Source organism: Cebidichthys violaceus, unplaced genomic scaffold (assembly GCF_023349555.1).
Source record: "Cebidichthys violaceus isolate CVI_PGR_0920_01 unplaced genomic scaffold, fCebVio1.0.p SCAF_74, whole genome shotgun sequence".
In the NCBI taxonomy this organism is placed as follows: Eukaryota; Metazoa; Chordata; class Actinopteri; order Perciformes; family Stichaeidae; genus Cebidichthys; species Cebidichthys violaceus.
This window is the reverse complement of record NW_027176958.1, coordinates 918,105-936,333: the sequence shown is the minus strand read 5'-3', so window position 1 is coordinate 936,333 and position 18,229 is coordinate 918,105. Positions and strand designations below refer to the sequence as shown.

Genomic DNA, 18,229 nt, shown 5'->3' with positions numbered 1-18,229 from the left:
CATCTGTAAATGTAATGCATGTCCTTTGGAGACACAGTTCAACCCTGGAACGGTGGCAGACGAGTGTCGAGGGTCGACCTCTCCGTGGGCACGGAGCGAATTGAGAAGTGCGCATTATAGAGAGGTCCGTCTGCTTGACACATGGTGCCAATTACCAGCCGATGGGGTTGCCGAGGTAAAAAGGCCAATCCCGCGTATTGGCCCTTCCCACCCGGGTTTGCACAAGCAGCCATTCATCAGATTCCGCAAGAACACCTCCCACCCAAGTCCTAAACCAAACCCGGACCCGTCTAGAGCGGACAGGCAGCCTACACATGGCTCCTCCACTCAATGTACAGACGCCTCAAAGTCAAGTATACATGCCGATTTTCAGGTAAGTTCATTACGAAACAGGCACCGACTGCAACTTTCTGGAACTACTTTCCATCCAATATGACTATATTATATATATAGTATATAGTCACATATATATACACGTATATGAGACATTCTTTGATACCGTTTGTCCCTCTCTGTGGATCTTCTTCTTATATGGACACAAAAGCGCACAAAAACAAAATTGGCCAACAGATCTTTAAACGCCTCAAAGAGGTTAATAACTTGTATGATTTCCATTTGAGGACATCTCAGACTCTACTATCAGACCTGGCTTAACTTTCACTCATCTAAGCCTTACTTAAGACTCTGATGCACTTAAGATACATTGCGATCTGAGCTGAATGTTCAAAAGTTGCATTTGACACGTGCATGTTTATGTCGTGTGCCAAGAAGCATATAATTAGCATATTCAGCTGCATGTTTGACGGTTGTTAGATCTTAAAAAGGTACCCTGCGGAGTTTTCTAGCAAACAAACAAAAGGCAATAAAACATCTGCAAAGTCAACATTTAAAATCTGGTATTGTTTACATCCACGTTTACTAGCTTGCATTCTTCCTCTTCCTCTTCTTCTTTGTTTCTTGGCACATTGCAGCCACCTGTAGATCAGTGGAATAGTGTGAAACCACTGGCAGGGCTGCGTATAAACAAAACTGCTCTACAGCGCCACTAGAGGGCAACAACTAGAATTTGCCATGTGACATTTTAGCGTGTTATGATGTCAATATGCCGTTAGCATGTTAGCTTTGTCTGAATGCAACACAACCGTGTTTGGATTGATTAAATCAACTGATCGAGTGTCTTTGGTGGAGGACGGCCCGACTACAATTACATCATTTATGATCTCAAATGTGCAACAAACAGCTCGACCTGAATCTATGAATTATTTTCCCATTTCTGATCTGAATATGAAAAGATGTCTTCTTTCTTAGACATGTTCTGGAAGCTGCCGCATAATAATAATCAATCAACGTAACTTACATCTGGTTAATAACCATTCATTACATGCATTAACTCCCAGCGTGTCCACCCCCCCCCCCCCCCCTCCCAGACGCTGGAATGTGTGAAAGCGAGAGAAGCAGGAACATATTTCTTATATATGTCTCCGATGCATGTTGCTTTTCTTTTACTGTGCGCTTCCATGTATTTAAGACCATCCACCCACCCAGTCTGCCGCCTGCCAGCTTGGCCAGTAGAAAAGCAATCTAAGTTAAATATCATCTGGCTTCAAGCTGCAGAACTGATCTTTATGGATCAAGATGGTGCTCGGGGAGCAGAGACGCCATGTAGCAGCCAGTGAGAGGAGGGGACGGAGATGCCTTTAGGTTAATGGTTTCTACAGATTCCAATCCTCCGTCTGTCCTTTTTTTTTTTTTTTTTTTTCCAGTCGCTCAGCCACACTACGCTGATTAAATCACGAGGTCGAGGTTGAGGTGGATCGTAAGGGGCAAAGCTGTGTCAGTCCGCATACCGTATACCTCAGGCTCTGCCATGAAAACCAGTCGGTCCATCTAGTCAAGGGCTCGACAATGAATGTGAAATGCAACTTGGTTAAGACTCGGAGCTCACGTCTCGTGGATTCCAAACACAAATATGAGCCTAAAAAAATATCCCAAAAAACATGGAATGTATTGTATTATCAATGGTCAATAGGCGTTTGACTAGAAAAAGGACAATTTCCCAAGCGAAAAAAAAAAAACCACATCGCGTTGTCTGGTGAGCAGAGATTACAAAAGCCACAAGAGGAGACAGGGCTCATCAACTTAGCCTACACAGAGACTGGAGTATCTGCCCACATTAACCACACACACATTATGGTACATTCTGTACGTGCACATGCCTGGCAACGGAGCGCAGGGGAGACTCCCACTGCGAATTAATCATTTACTGAGCTATCAAAATATCTTGCGCGTGCAAACCCAACACTGGGCCATTAAAAAGGGTATGTCTGCAAGCTACAGCTAATCAGATATTCTTGCATGTCAAGAAAAATAACACTCGAGTTCTTCTAATTAACATTTGTACCCTTGGCCACAAAACGATGCTGGGGGTTAATAGAAAGCAAATGTATTGATGGTTTTTTTCCTTATGAGAGAGTCACAAAGCTGCTGTGAAGACCCTGTTATTTGCCGTTTGTTGCCTCAGTGCAGCATGGTCAAACACTTTGGTTCTGGGGGGGGGGGGGGGATTTGAGAGGCATTGACGTGACATTTGCTAGACGAGTCCCAGTGGATAAGACCTCAAGAAATTGATGAATCCACCGAGCTCCGAAATCTCCACTTGCCCTACACCTTTCCCAAACATCGATCAGTAGGGGATATGAGGGTGAGGGGGGGGGAAGACATTCGCTGTCTTTGCAAAATTACCAAAATGTACACCCCTCGTTCAGTTTCCCCATTTTCAGTTTGGTAGACGGGATAAATTTTGCCCGAAAAATCAGTGGAGACGTTTCCATCCTTTGCCCATCGAACACAGAAGCTGCAACAAAAGTTACCAGAAGCGCTTCATCTCACAGTTGTCATGTCGATTAAAGACATGCTCCATTTTAAGCATCTTACAACAAGCATAGCTACGTATTCATCCAAGCTTGTCACCATCTTCGTATCCCATATTTTTTTTCTCCCACATCATTTTTCTGGCTGTGGCAGAAAAAAAGATGCCGTAGCGATCCTTAATCCTCCCACAACGTTCCTATTGGCTAGGACTGCTCCCCCCCCCCCCCACCATAGAGAGAGAGCACAACGAACGACGCTAGAGGAATCGGAATGACTGAAACAAATCAGATATGTGGGGTGAATTGATGATCCTGAACCAGGCTTTGCCCTATTAGTCATATGGATCTCACAGCGGCAAATATGACACTAAGTACAGTCAAGGCTGCTGGCATGACTGTAGACTTTAATTACGTTTCTTCTACCTTCGGTCTGATCCCTGAATATGCTTTGAGTCATAGAAACAGCAACACGTGGATTTCACCACCTGAGGAGAGATCCTCGAGGATTAATTAGAGGCGGTCTCTGTGCGAGAGAAAGAGAAAGAAATGTGACCAGGCGGTGTGTCTGGCTGCTGCTTGCTGACCCCGTGACCCCGTGAGCCCTTTGAGAGAAGTCACGGCGATGTTCACCTGTTCGCACAACCGTCCCCGCGTACGACAAAAACCCCGGCCTCCCCCGCTGGGGCGTTGTGAAAGTGCGACTCGACGCGGTCACGACTCCCGCATATCCCACATGGTTGGCATTTGAGCGACTTCACCGTCGGGGGTTGTATTCCCCGTAGGTATTTGTTCAGCGCCGGTAGCTGTAGCTAGTGTGTGAAAGCTCAGACCAAAAAAAAAAAAAAAAAGGTGGACCTTTTCCTGGTAACAAATATTTGTGGGGGGGGGCTTAACGGGATCCATCAGATACCATGACCACAGCTTACTGGAGGCATGTTTGAACACTCATGCATGGGGTTTTGGAGGTAGTTATTCCTGGTCTGTGGGGCTCGGGGGTCGGGGAGGGGGGGGGATGACAGGTTTAGTGTGCGAGGGCAGGAAATGGCAACCCTTCTGCGCAGTGCTCGGTGAGGTCCGAAGCGTGTCCTGGGGGCCGGTGGTTAAGAAGGGGGTAGGGGGGGGTCATGAGGGAGGTCAGGGCAAAGGGCAGGCTAGGGTAGTTCAGTTATTCAGGCTAAAGAGTCAAAAAAAACACACAACGAGAGTGAGGCAGAGCAGGGACAGAGTGAAACAAACACACAACACCGATCGGACGAACCGGCTGTCAGTCAAACTCTGACTCAGTGTTGTTCTTTCACAGTTCTGACATAACTGATGCTATCGTAGCATCCACGCTAACACTTCAGGAGCACATTGTTGGGCAGACGGGCATCGATTCAGATTCATAATATCGTGTTGCTGTTGAATTGTCGAAGTACCAATTAAGTTGGAAGCTGAGCTTTGTAATTTAGTTTGTTGTTTACTCAGGGCTCATTCATTCAGGTCTGAATCACCAAAATGAGAAGTCAGCAACTAAAAAAGGTACGCGACGTTCTGATCGTTGAAAATAACATTTTAGGTCTCGTCGAGTCAGCCGGCTGGAGAGCGTGAGGTGCAAATAACAGAACAGAAAATAAAACGGTTACGTGGAGATGTTCTGTACAAAGTCCAAAGCGAATCAAACGCCGCGGTGGTCGCAAAAGTATGAATAACAAGAATAACAAGCAGTCTGAATAAGACCGTGATTGGAGGAAATCGGTCGCTGTGAAACTTTTTCTTCTTTTTGTGTGAAGTTGTTTCCGATGACACGGAGCGCCAGTTGATTTTAACCATTAGTTCCTCGTCTTTGATTGAAGGTGTGCAAATCAGCAAAATTGCCCGCCTCGAACAATACAAAATACCTGCCTGCATTCTGCCTTAAATACCGCTGACTCATACTTTAAAAGGGGGAGGGTGACTCGCCTGCTGATTGACGGTAGAGAACCTTGAAACTCATTTAAGTCAAGTCAGAAAGTCACAAGGATCAGCTGCAAAACTGTACGACGAAATACACTCTTTAAATCACCGGCGGCAGAAATACGAGGTCTCCATCCAAAGTGAGTTCAGCAGCTCTTTAACGTCGGACGTCGGCGATCACGCCGAACTCTCGCTCGACGCATCGGAGCGACGTTTGAAGTCATTTACGGCGGTGGAAACTCCCTAAAAATAAACGAGCTCCCGAAGAGCAACTGACTGGTAGCAGCTGCATGTAAAGCCCTCCGAAAAGAGTTCCCAGAGGTGCTTTATTTACCTCCACGCGTACCGCCACACACACACACACACACACACACACACACACACACACACACACACATACATACAAGGGCATCACAACTCTCTACTCTCTGGTTTTTTACCCCACGTCCAAAAAAAAAAGAAAAAGAAATAGCTCAGCTGGTTGCACCTGCTCAGATGGGATTCGGTCAAAGTAAGATATTTTGCCGCAGCAAATGCTGTTATTGGCGTTGGCATGTGAGAGGCAGGAAATGATGAAGAAAAACAACAACCTCTGGCTCTCCGCCGCTCTCCTCCCTCCCTCCCTCCCTCCCTCCCTCCCTCCCGCCCTGCGCTGCGCTGCGCTGGGTCTAAATAAGAGCACCCTTTTTCAGAAACGGCGAGTAAACGCTGCTTCTTCGGGCCAAGAAGAAGAACCTGTCTCTCCGCTTCAGGCGGGGCTCGTTTTCCTGCCAATATTTCCCTTGGCCTTACCAACTCTCCACCTTGTAATTGGCCCACTTAATGTCAAGTGGTCGTTCTAATTGAGAAGAAAATGTGTTGACAGAAAGACCCTCGAGCCAAAGGGGTATTAAAGATTAAAGTGCAGAGCCGGACAATAAGATTCGTTAACCTTGTTCAACCTTTTTCTTCGTTCTGATCCTTTGCTCTTCTTCGTTAGTCAAAATTAATGTGGCCGTCAGCGCTGCAGCGGTCCCTTAAAACCTCCCCAGCTCCTCCCCCTTCCTTCTTTTCTAAAAAAGACGCGCACTACCTTTTCCTCAAGAAAACCTGCGCACACCATTCTCCCCTTTCTGAAAATATTTTTCCACTGCCCCGTCCAAACCATGAGGGCCTTTCTTTGGACAGACACACAGACACACACACACACACACACACACTCACACACTCACTCGTGCCCTGTGTGTTTCAGTTTTCTCACCACCTGGGTGGAAAAGCAATCCGTTTTATGATTCTTGATGGATTGCGCGGAAGCCGGCAATCTTGATCACATTTTCTAGTACATGCGGTGAGAAGTCTTAGACGGGATAATTGAGTACAAGACTCCTGCGATCTCCTGTCTGCTGCTCTGAACGGCAGCATTAGCTGTGACAGCGCTGAGAAATAGCATTTGTTGGGCGGAAATTGAATATCTTGATAATTAATCGGGACGATTTAGAGAGATGGCGAAAGGGGAAAGCCGCAAACGTGAAGCAAACGGAGAAATTGAGAGATCGTGAAGACGTTGGTGTGTCGGTTAAGAAAATATCCGATTCCATCAGATCAGATGTAAACACAACAAGGGAACAGTATGAAAGTAAACGGCGGGGTGTTCAGATTGCTTGTGGCAATTTTCAATCTCAAACTGGCTCGACGATGGAAAGAAAAGAAAAAAAAAGGCCCCTGCAGCTGATTCCTGTGCAAGAGACAGGAGGAGGAGAAGGACGAGGAGGAGGAGGAGGAGGTGGTGGTAGCGGAGGAGAGGAAGTAGCCTCTCCACTGCGTCGGCCTTGATGCTGGAGGACGCATCTGCAACGCGAGGTCACGCCTGGTTGGCAGCAGGGATTTACAGGCCCTTCAAGAAGAACCCACCCCCCCCCCCAAAAAAAAAAAAAACCAACTCCCCTTCTCCCCCTCCTTCCCAGGCCCCTCTGGGAGCTGGCGGACGGTTCGGGTCCCAGTGTAAATATATTTTTTTCTCTATCCAAGACACATTTTCCAACCACTGTCAAAGGGGAGGAGGGTGGTTTGCAAGTGGGGGAGGGCGAGAAAGAGAAAAAGAGAGCGAGAGAGAGAGAGAGAGAGAGAGAGAGAGAGAGAGAGAGAGAGAGAGTTGGGGGTGAAGTTTTTCCCCCTCTTCTCTCCCCTCTCCTCTCGTCTGCTGCTGCCTGCCGGGTTCTCGCAACATCTGGCACTGTTTATCACCTGGCCTGCTGGTTCAAGCAGGAAGGGAAGGCTTAAAGGGGAACATAGTGCCAGCCTGAGGTCTGCTGTATCAAGGTTAAGAGATCACTCTGACTCGTTACGAACGTGGGTCCCGCTTCTATAGTTTTGGGCCATAACTTCTATTGGTTATTAATATTGTCTGATAACTTAGCTAATTGTGGAACTCTGGGGAAAAAGCAACATCGCTACACAGAAGGTGGCGAGATTGGAGATTGTCTGACGGAGAGCTTTTTACACATTCACAGATCACAGAAGTTAAGAGGTGCCCTGTGGAGTTTTCTTATAAATAAACAAAAGTTCTGTTTTCAATCATGCGTCGTTCACATTTACGTTAAGCTAAGCTTTGCCGTCTGCGCTGCCTTTTGCCGACACGCTCCGTTTGCATGATCAATAGGAAAGCGTACAGCGACTGTGGCTCGGTGGTACAGCAGGTCCTTCAAATCAGCGGTTTGGATCCCCCAGCTCCGCTAGTCCACGTCGCTTAACCCCAAACTGCTCCCGCGGGCCGCGTCCGAATGGTTCGTTAAGAGGCGGCACCTTGCATTGGTAGCCCCCCCCGACATCGGTGTGTGAAGGAGTGTGAATATGGGCGAATGTTGACATGTAGCGTTAAAGCGAATTTGAGTAGTCGGAAGATTAGAAAAGCGCCAAGTGCGGTCCGTTTACCATCTAGCAGAACTGTCGGCAGGAACGTTGTACAGCCTGCGTCCTCGCGGGAGTGCATAACACTGCTGATGCAAATATAATGCAAAATACCTAATTGAATTGAAAGCGAGCCGAGAGCGAGACTTTTCCCCCTGGAGCCCGGCATCAGGGAGTGACGGGCGGAGAGAGAGAGAGCGTAGGCGAAAAGACAAGGTTCAACGGGGGACAATGAGGCCCATTGATACGGCGGAGACAGGACCGGGTGCCTCCAGTGCGCTGAGAACGGCTGACGGTGCACAGGGGGGGCACAGTGATTACAGTCTGCATTACAAAATGGCTAAAAAACAGAGCCAGTGGTCCTGCAGAGGCCACGGCATCAAGAGAGACCTTGTCCAGATAGGTCTTCAAACTCGCTACAGGCTCGGTTTTGTTCACCGGGAACACCGGTCAGATTCATTTTGCAAAAAAAATGACTACCGGTTCTCCTTACAGTACCTGTTGACAAGGAGCATCAATTAGACTTTTGCTCAACACTCTTAAAGCACTTTCAAGCTATCTGTGAAAAGACCTTGAGTCATGTTGCAAAGAGAGTGATGTTGGGTAACAAGTTGTGCATCAAGAGTGGAAATTGTGGGAATTAAATGGTGCTTAGAGTGGGATCTATGCAAAACACACCCATTGTAAAATTGTTAATTGTTATTCTGTAAAAAAAACTAAAAACACATGAGCTATCAAAAAGCCTTTTTCTACGTCACAGTACGATGAAGTGATGCGGGTCCAGAGATGGGTGGGTTGGGGGTTTGCCCCTGTGTTTTGTCCTGCAGGCACACTTAATAAAACTGGAAGAGGTCGAGCCTGAAACACCCACAAGCAACCATTCCTTTTCTTTGACTCTTTTTTTTTTTCTTTCCCATATTTAGACCCAAAGGAATTCCATTGAGTTTTAGAGATAAGTTATTGTTGCGCCGCAATCACTTTTCCACACTCCAGCATCTAAACAAGTTCTTGACGCCATCTATGGGGCTCATGTGTAACTGCATCTGAAATCCTTATTAACACGCTGATTGTGTGTCAGTGTGAAGAGAGGCAGATTCATAAGTAAGCAGTGTTTGTTATGTTTTTCTGATTTGATCTTATAATACATACATCGTCCTGGAAGTTCAGTAGTTTTTTGAACCACTTATGCTCCGCATGTATTGTTTCCATTGCTCTCTGAGCAATGAACTTCTGAACTTTTTACCCGTTGAAGATCTATCTTTTTCAACTACCGGGTCCCGAATGCTTACAGGAGTTGTTGCTCTACCTGTCTGTACGTGCAGATGATGATCTCTCGCAGATGGTAGTGCATGGGGGTCATGGTCTCGCTGACGGAGTCCAGGGCCATGTCCACCTCCCTCTTCATCCTGTGGCCGTCGGGGAGCAGACGCACCAGCTGCATCACGACCTGCACCGCGACAGACGAGGAAGTTTAAAGCCAAAAAAGACTGCAAAAACACGTAATGATACTGTAACAAATGACACCAATGCTGCGTCGTTTTCTCCTGTCGGGGTGCTGTGCATCTCTAAATCTTTACATGCTTTATGCTTTACAGCCTGCGTGGAATTTGTGTTATTTTTGTTGTTTTATTCAGGATTTTCCGTGCATTATATAAAGCTCTTTGAATTTGTTTTGCGGCAGTAGAATAAAACAATCACACAAATACTACGAGAAGTGAAGGAAACGGCTCTGTTCCGTCCGGCGGGGGTCTGTTGATGTCGGCTCTTTGAGTAACCCTCTGCTGGGTTTGTTTGGGAGAGCGCTGCCCGTCAGTCCTGACCTAATTGAAATATCGGTACGAGGCCCGCAGGCAAAACCCCTGTTTACTCATTCAGTGTGTGTTTCAGACCGGCAGCATCAGCATGCCCGACCACCGTCCTTCTGAAAAACACAAATCGTGTCAGGCTGCATAAAACCTTTACATGAATTCTACTGAAAGTCGATTTTATATTATATTATATATAATATTTATATTATATATATTATATCCACTTTGTTTTAGGTGGCAAAAATAAGTTTTGTCTACAGCAGTGCATTGCTTTTTACCAAAACATCCAGACTATCCCTTTAAGCTCAAATTGATCAACTCCTTTTGTGGCCACTCGGGGGCAGCAGAGACAAGTTGTGATCACTAAATTGACTTATTCTCACTTTTTAAATCGATATGGCAAACAGTTGCTTATTTATGAACGTATTCATTTATTTGGAGTCATGTTTCTGATGAATGTCAGTCTTCTATCAAATGTTTTTGGTCTCTTCTTTTGGACTCCTGAGGGAAATATCTGTCTCTTTAGCTGCTAAATGCTCCACTATGTTCACCGGTTAGTTGCTCACTTTATGTCATGAGAAAAATATTGATTCTATCCCCCTTCAAGGACATCTTAACGGAGTTGGAGACGCTTCAGCTACCCGGTGGCGCTGACTATCAGAGGGTCAACTAACACTGTATATCGCAGCACAACGGTTCCTCCATCACGTGACGCTCTGGGCCTCACAGCGCAGCAACAACACCATTTTGGGAGACGAGGCAACGGGGATGGAAACGCCACGCGTCCCTCAGAGGCCAAGGTTTCCCCGGGCAACCGCTCTCATGTATCCCAGAAACTCACCGCTGCGATTGGCATGCGGCATTGTGCGCCTGCCGAGTGTTTCTGTGTGTGTGTGTGTGTGTGTGTGTGTGTGTGTGTGTGTGTGTGTGTGTGTGTCCGTGTTTACGGCCAGCAGGTCTGAATCAAGAAAAACACCGAGCGGCTCTAAATCACAGACGCGGAGGAGAGACGGATTTGGCTCTCGATTAAAACAGCAATTCAAATAAAACATACAGCGACTTACGCTGCTGTTTCGAGACGGCTTATATTTATGCGTTTGACCATTAACAGCGTCAATTAATTTTCCCCTTTACTCACACTAAAACCTGCTGCTGTTTCATCAATCGAGGTGATTACTGCGCTGTTGAAACATAATGATTCTCCCGCCGATCGTGAGACGTTGTCAGCTCATTAGCGCCTTCTTCTTCAGTATGCAACTCTTTATTTTCTAGTTTGATTAAAGTGACATAAAACTGTGTGTATTTTGAGCCATAGATTAAAATGTTAATATTGTTATTTAAATGATAGAATGATTAGAATCCACTCCAATTGTCACACCCTTGCAGATACTTTATTTTTTAGAACAAGCACTGATCTGTAAAGGGTTGTTAAACGCTGTGGTGACCATGAATCGGAGAAGGAAATCCCATCACACTATCATTTAATCTGCAGATTATTTTACAGATAAAATGTCAGAAAAAGTAAAAAAAATTCCCTGCAAAATTTCCCTTAAAAAGATGTTTGGAATCACCAAAATAGTTGATAATTCATTTTCTGTCGACCAATCGTCAGCATGAATGAATTAATTTTTTTTAACATCAGAAGTTTCCACTTCATTCTAAATTTATAAAAATGGAAATTGCAATCAAATGTGTACAAGCAGGAGTTTTTAAAGTGTGCATACCTCAAATTCTCCTTTCGTGTACTTGGCGTCAGGAACACTCACAAACTCATCATCACCAAACTCTGGAAAACCCTGCAAACGTGGAGGACAACCAGTTGTTTCTATGTTACTGTGGATCATGAACACACTCTCATTTGATCATTTTTAGGTCAGTGGCATTAAAGAGAGTGAGGAAAGCGTCTTACGTTAAAGTGCCAGAGAGTCAGAACGGAGACGACCATGGCGGTCGTGGTCCTGCCTTTGCCGTTGGAGCAGTTAAAAACAAAGGCTGAGTGAGAGTCCTCGGCCAGGGAGCTCTTCATGGCGTCCAGCAGCTTATCGAAATCCTGAGAACGAGAAAAACACACAAAACACAGCGTTCAGTGCACACAAACAAACTGTACACAACATCTCTCTGTTTGAAATCTATCAAAGTGTATCGGAAGAAAATCAATCGGAGGTACAACAGATAATTAAATCACATTATTGACTTTTATTTTACACGGAATTTTAATTGGAATAAAATTTTATGGACAAACATATGAAATCAAACTGCTTTAAAATGACTTATTACTAAAGTTTTTACATTTTTACTTCTCATATCTAATATATATATCTGCAATATTAATGAAGAACAATGAAGAACATTATAAAACACAATGTGAGAGGTTGTTATCTTATTACCATTGAACAGTGAAGAACATCCTTAACCACTAGAGGGAGCACGATGCATATTCACAGTCACTGTTCTTCATCACAAGCTGAAGCTAACAGCTGTTCCCGCGTGTTTATGGTCAGTACCTCTTCTCTGGGCGCGCTGCAGTCCGGCAGCGGGATGCGTTTGCTCACGAGGCCCTGCTGGGAGCTTCTGTGCTGGTTGAAGATCTCCTGGACCGTCAGGCAGCTTTTAAACATCTTCATCTGTTTCTCCTGCTCCAGCGTCACCTCGAGCCACTTCTGAGCTCGCAGGATCTCCTCCTTCAGAGACGTCTCCAGTTTCTACAGAACAGGAAGGGGACTTGAGAGGGGGTTTCGACCGTCTCAGGCACTGTAACCGCCCCCCCCCCCCCCCCCCCCCCCCCCGAAGAGCATCGTAGTCACTACTCTACCTCTATTAGCTGCGGGTCAGACAAAGGGATAGGGATGTGCTGGTCCAGGCATGAGGACTCCCTTGGTGTAAAAATCTGACCGTTCCCTTCCAGCACCAGCTCCTCCTGCAAGTTGACCCACAACACGTGGCCGTGTTTCCTCTTCTCGTCCGTCAGGTGGGCCAAAACGGCTCCGGTAGCCTGAGCGCGCGCACACACACACACACACACACACACACACACACACACACACACACACAGCAAGTATTACGATAGAGGCGGTATAAGGAGCTGGAAGTCTGACTGCAGCATCCTGAGGTGGGCGTCTTGACTCAAAACCATCATGAGTCATTCCTCCGAGTCTACTTGTACTCTCATGAATATTCCGGACAGCAAGGATGCACATTGGCGATAATCTACAAAGTTGTTACAAAGACTGCGGCTCGTGAAAGCGCCACTAATCAGTAAGTATTACAAATGATGCTCTCTAGATTTAATTATCTCCTCTTAAATCCTTCAAGGTGATGTTAAGGATTCGTGGGACAACTGTCACAGAGTAAACAAAAGCTTTTCGTATGGATTCCGATGGCGGCGTGTGAGGTAATCTGCTGCACCTCTGACGTTGGCTGAGCCATTCCGTAAACGGGCATCTTGGGCACTCGTCTGAAGTTGACCGCCTTCATCTCCTTCACTGTGCTCAGCACGTCGGGGGCCAAACACTCGTCGGCAACCTGTGGAGACACGCGAGGGTTAAAACCACGGTGCGTTTGGAGATACGGACGATCACGTGACCGAGTGTGGGAGGACCGAGAGATATCTCGAAGTAGAGATTGAGATCCTGCGGCGAGCTAAGAAGCAGAAGCATTCATATGCATAAACAGCGAGGATACGTCAGTGTCCTGCACGATATTAATCGGTACGTGTGCTCGTGACTTCCTCACCAGGACTCGGGCCCCTCTGGTGACCAGCTCGGCCGGAGCCGACAGCTCCGATAGGTCCACGCAGGCCAGTAGCCTGTACAGCCAAGCGTGGCAGCACATCCACTGGCTGAAGTTGGACACAAAGGCAAGAGGATACTGCGAAATGCAACGCATAGTTAACTCCGATTGTTTGAATGCAATGTATGTTGTTGGTTTTTTTTGTACGTATATCAATAAATATATCCCACACACCTGTTCGTGAAGGTATGCATTAAACACAATCAGGTAGAAGTAGCGCTCCAAGCTCTGCATGGTTCTGCTGAGGAAGTAGTCTTTGGTGCTGCTTCCCTGAGAAACAAACAAAAAGCTTCAGTCTCTAAAGTCCTTCATCAGCTCAAGGGCCCAGATTGATGAGGACTTTTCCATGCATCATCATCATCATCATCCTCCTCCTTTGATTTCGGCCTCCTTCTCGTATATATTTAGCAGCATATAAATTGAAAATCGAGTGTCGTCTAAGGCACGAGGCGGCTGGCTGCCTTTGAAGAGAAACGTCCGTGTTGCCGTCAGCGCTGCGAGAGATCAAAAAACAAAAACACAAACCTGAATTTGATAATCTTCTCCGATCCCTTCCAGCTTACTCTTGTTCTCGTATATTGCTTCTTTTATGTTGTGCATTTCTGAACAGCGGGCGATGGCCTGGTCAACCTGTCAGATACAAACAAAGACGTTATCAAATTTAACAATTTCTGAGATGCAAAAGGGAAAAATACAATCATACGTTGACCTTTTAAACAAGGTAAATTAAAGACGTAATAATACTTGTGTTGGTGTAGTTTGTATCTGCTTTACCTCTTCCATGACCTGCTGTCCATTAGGCAGCTTGTTGATCAGAGACTGGATGACCTGGAACAGTGGTTTGGGCTCTGCAGCTGCTGCCTCCTCGACTCTGCAAAAAAACAAAGGTGAAGTCCAATCTTTGCCCGGCATCAACAAAAAAAAAGTCTCATGTCTCGTCATTCTCCGTTTTTCTTACTGTGGTTGTGAATCGGCCCTCAGGCGATTCATCACCAGCGTGCCCAGGATCATGGCTAAGTTGGTGCGGCCGACGCCCACCTGGCAGTTGAAGAGCAGAGCGGGCAGCGGGCGCGACGCGTCGTGGCCCAGAGACAAGCTGGGGCTCTCCTGGAGAACAGAGCACACAACGGAGACGGTAAAAGACCGAACGGAGATGAACTGCGTCGCGTCATTAAAGGCGGTTAAAACTCCGTTTACAAATGTGCGTTTTTAGAACAACATGGTTACGTATTACCTGCCACTGAAAGCACTTTTCAGTTTTAATCTTGAGTTCTAAATGTCTTTTCACCTGCAAATCAGCAAATCAACACTAACTGGTTCCTAGGGTGACCGTGGCTATCAATCAGAGGGTCGTCGGTTCGATCCCCGGTTCCTGCTCTGCTGGTCTCATGTCAATGTGTCCTTGAGCAAGACACTTAACCCCAAAATGGCTCCCGTAGCTGTGCCTACGGTGTGTAGATAGATACTGAATTGCAAGTCGCTTTGGATAAAAGCGTCCGCTAAAATGACTGTAACGTCATTTTGTTAATATTTTAGTTGAGATTAGGAAAGTGTAACACAGAAACGGGGAAAGCCAGGCAACAGTTCTAATTGCAGTGGAAAACACGGAGGGTTGCCGTGCCTTATTAAGCGAGAAGGACAAAAAGAAAGAGTGGAAGACAAGAGTAAAGACTCAGTAAAGCTCTGATCCAAACACTGTGAAAGGAGCCGCTTTCCAACCACAGGGAATTGGACCAGCTGCTGCGAGTCAGTCCAAAAAAGGGCAAAACAACTCGAAAAAGAACATCCTATGTGAGTGAGGGAGCAGGACGGAAACCAGACAGAGCGGACGACCAAAGAGCGGACGTCGAGCGAGTGCAAACTTGCAGGTTTTCAGCCATTCATTATAGAACTATCACACTTTTGTCTGTGATTAATAGCACAGACAGATTCAAAAGACGCTGTGACCTTTTTTTTCCTGCTACCTCGAGAGTTGAGAAAGTCCAGACGCTCTCCAATATTCCAGCCGTTAATAACTTTTAACGGCGAAACAAGATCCCGTCAAGAGAAGCACAACCAAAAAAAAAAAAAAAAAACAGGTCTATCCATCTAGTGCATCTTACCCTGAGTATGCTAACGAATGCGTCAAAGTCCTCCTCCAGTGGCGCTCCCTCCATGGGTAGTGGTAATCTGTAGTACCTGCAATATGACAGAGTGTTACCGGGAGTTGAACCTCCGCCAGTGTTATGTCAATATTGCTTGTTATGTAGGTCATCACACACACACACACACACACACACACACACACACACACACACACATGTGACCTGAAGTGAGACTCGACGAGCCTCCCTCATTTTGCGTTTACTGATCTCGCACAAGTTCGTCTCCACCTGCAAATTAAAACTCTTTATAAGAAATCATCCCGGCTGCTTTCTTTAGAATACAAGATTTCGCGAGAGTCAAAGACGCTCTCCTCGGGGAGTAATACATTCAGCGGCTCGGGACATCTTGATAAAAGCCGATGCTGCTGATCTGATCGCAAACAGGATGCTGCGATCTTTTAGTTTTTACCCTCTCCCCCCCCCCCCCCTCTCCCCCTCTCCCCCTCTCCCCCTTTCCTTTTTCGACAAAAGCCGGGCAACCAGCCTCTGCGCAAACAAACGCCGCTTATTTATAACCTCGGCCTGCATATTCTACGGCGCGTTGCTCTATCTAAACCACAGCGTGAGCTGAGGGGCTAATAAAAGGAGCAGTGTAAACAACCTGTAGGCCGGCATGGTGAACACGGGCCTCTTGTAGACCTCTTCGGTCACATGGATGTCCTCCTCGCAGGCGATGAAGATCTTCTGCGGCTCGTCTTTAAAGTGCTCGATGTCGTTGTAGACGTAGAAGACGTTTTCGTTGAGTTTCGCAAAGTCATGGAGCTGCGGGAGGAAGGGAGAGGGGGGAGGTGTTTCAATACTGCTATACATTATATCATGCCAAAAAAAAAAACAACCCTCTGGATGCTGAGTAGGTGCGTGTTCGTCACCTCCTTCCTGATAGTGAGCTCCAGCCTCTCCACCAGCGCCTCCTTTTCGAGGCCGTGAAGGTTTTCGTGGAGGTTCTCCTTCCTCCTCGGCGTGTACGGCACGAAGTCGCCGTCCTTGTGCAGGAAAACCACCGGCTCCTCTCTCACACAGAAGAATATAACCTCCTGTTTGCAACAAGCACAGAGCGACAGGCATCAAATAATAGCTTCTTTTTTAAAAAAAAAGAAAGTATAACAGGCTGTCTTTCCAAGAGCAACTGGAAACAAATGGCCGATGTCGTATGACACGCAGCACATGAGTAAGGAGTTTTGAGAAACGTATAATTTCGCCAATTTAATTTCAATTACGGTCAGTTTTCTAGCTGCCGTAAGCAGAGAGGTTCATTTTCCACTGGAACACGTGACCGCAACTTTCTGTTTGCTCGCTTCCACGATTCAGCCACAGCCTCCGCCGAGCACTTGACTCTTCAAATATTTACTGACAACATGGACAGAGCTGCACAGACACCAACTCGGGAGAATTAAGTGTGTGTGTGTGTGTGTGTGTGTGTGTGTGTGTGTGTGTGTTCTGCCTGTATAAATGTGTATGTATATATATAAAAAGGAAACAACAGTGACCTCGTGTCCTTGAGCCTGGAGCCTCTGAAGAACATGTTTGAAGCCACTCAGACTCGGCTGACCCATCCCATACAGCGGGTAGGATCCCCTGACTTGGCGGAAGTTGGGTGCTCCGTAGCTGCCCGTGGTGTTGAGCACGTCTGCCTTGCTGAACACATCCTGGACCATGAAGTACTCCCCCTGGAAAGCAGCAGAGCAAATGTCACCTCGGAGCAGGACCCCAAACACAACTCCAGCTTTCACCTAAGCATTAATTAGCATTTATAAATATGTCAACACTTAAGTTATTTACTTGCTGGCATTTTAAGCTTTATTTTTTTAATTTAACGGCATTGAAACATCAAAACAATCTTCCTCTTTCTGTTGATAAATAACAAACGTGACACAGTCTGGTTACTCTGTTGTCTCAACAAGTTAAACCTCCGCTCCGTCGCCTCCACCTCTCCCAGATGACTGAGATTGTGTTCTAATAGAGCCGAGTGACTGTGACTCGTCATTAATTCCCACACTGTTGCACTTTACTGACAGCTAGGCATTGGTTCCGGTAGCCGCTTCTGTTTCGGATCCAGTTCCCCGGGTTTGTAAAATTACGGCAGATTATCGAGTCTCTCATTAACGGTAGCTTTTTTTGTCTACATTGGATTTGACGAAATGCGATGTTTGAGGGACGGAACATCAAACCGCCGTATTTCTGAGAGCTTCAGGAGGTCGTGTGCCTCAGTGTAACACCGGTGTTACACCATATAATGCAACACAAACAATGACTTCAGTTATACATTATTTCCACGACAGCTGCAACAATTGAATCGATTAGTTGTCAACTATTAAATTACTCCACAACTATATTTATAATTAATTCATCTGAGTGGTAATTTATGAAAAGAAAAATTCTTAAATGTGATTATTTTTAGAGTAAAATGAAAATCTTTGAGTTGAGGACAAATCAAGACATTTGAGGGACATTTTATACACCTCGATTAATCGAGAAAACGATCAACAGATTAATCAACGACGAAAATGACCGTAAGTTGCAGCCATAACTTCTCCACTGTGATGTTTTTACTTCTGCAGCTCCAGTGAGGAGCAAACAGTCAGGACAGGGATCATGAATGTCCAGAGCAGTCCCCAAAGACAGGAGGATATTTTTAACAAATATGTCTTCATTCCCCACCAAACAAACTACCTAAAAAGATTTGATTAAGACTTTTGAATTGGATTCGATTGATCCTGGGTTCAGATTTGATTAAATGCTGTCAAAGCCCTGCAGACATCTGTTTTTGCGTGGTCTTAACATTTCTGATACGCAACAA

At 46.0% G+C, this 18,229-nt stretch overlaps 1 protein-coding gene across 1 annotated transcript in view; it reads right to left on the bottom strand.

Moving 5' to 3' along the window:
• Window positions 1-17,096, bottom strand: part of pald1a (phosphatase domain containing paladin 1a) — a 31,483-nt gene extending 14,387 nt beyond the window's left edge. Inside the window, exons 1-15 of the mRNA XM_068736955.1 lie at window positions 16,920-17,096; window positions 16,302-16,466; window positions 16,034-16,194; window positions 15,391-15,466; window positions 14,247-14,395; window positions 14,063-14,159; window positions 13,814-13,918; window positions 13,463-13,558; window positions 13,232-13,366; window positions 12,905-13,021; window positions 12,312-12,491; window positions 12,004-12,201; window positions 11,409-11,549; window positions 11,224-11,295; window positions 8,998-9,138 (exon numbers count right to left, since the gene is read on the bottom strand). Coding sequence (XP_068593056.1) covers window positions 8,998-9,138; window positions 11,224-11,295; window positions 11,409-11,549; window positions 12,004-12,201; window positions 12,312-12,491; window positions 12,905-13,021; window positions 13,232-13,366; window positions 13,463-13,558; window positions 13,814-13,918; window positions 14,063-14,159; window positions 14,247-14,395; window positions 15,391-15,466; window positions 16,034-16,194; window positions 16,302-16,466; window positions 16,920-17,087 — 2,001 coding nt within the window. The 5' untranslated portion in view covers window positions 17,088-17,096. The remainder of the gene's footprint in view (window positions 1-8,997; window positions 9,139-11,223; window positions 11,296-11,408; window positions 11,550-12,003; window positions 12,202-12,311; window positions 12,492-12,904; window positions 13,022-13,231; window positions 13,367-13,462; window positions 13,559-13,813; window positions 13,919-14,062; window positions 14,160-14,246; window positions 14,396-15,390; window positions 15,467-16,033; window positions 16,195-16,301; window positions 16,467-16,919) is intronic.
• Window positions 17,097-18,229: the final 1,133 nt, after the last annotated feature.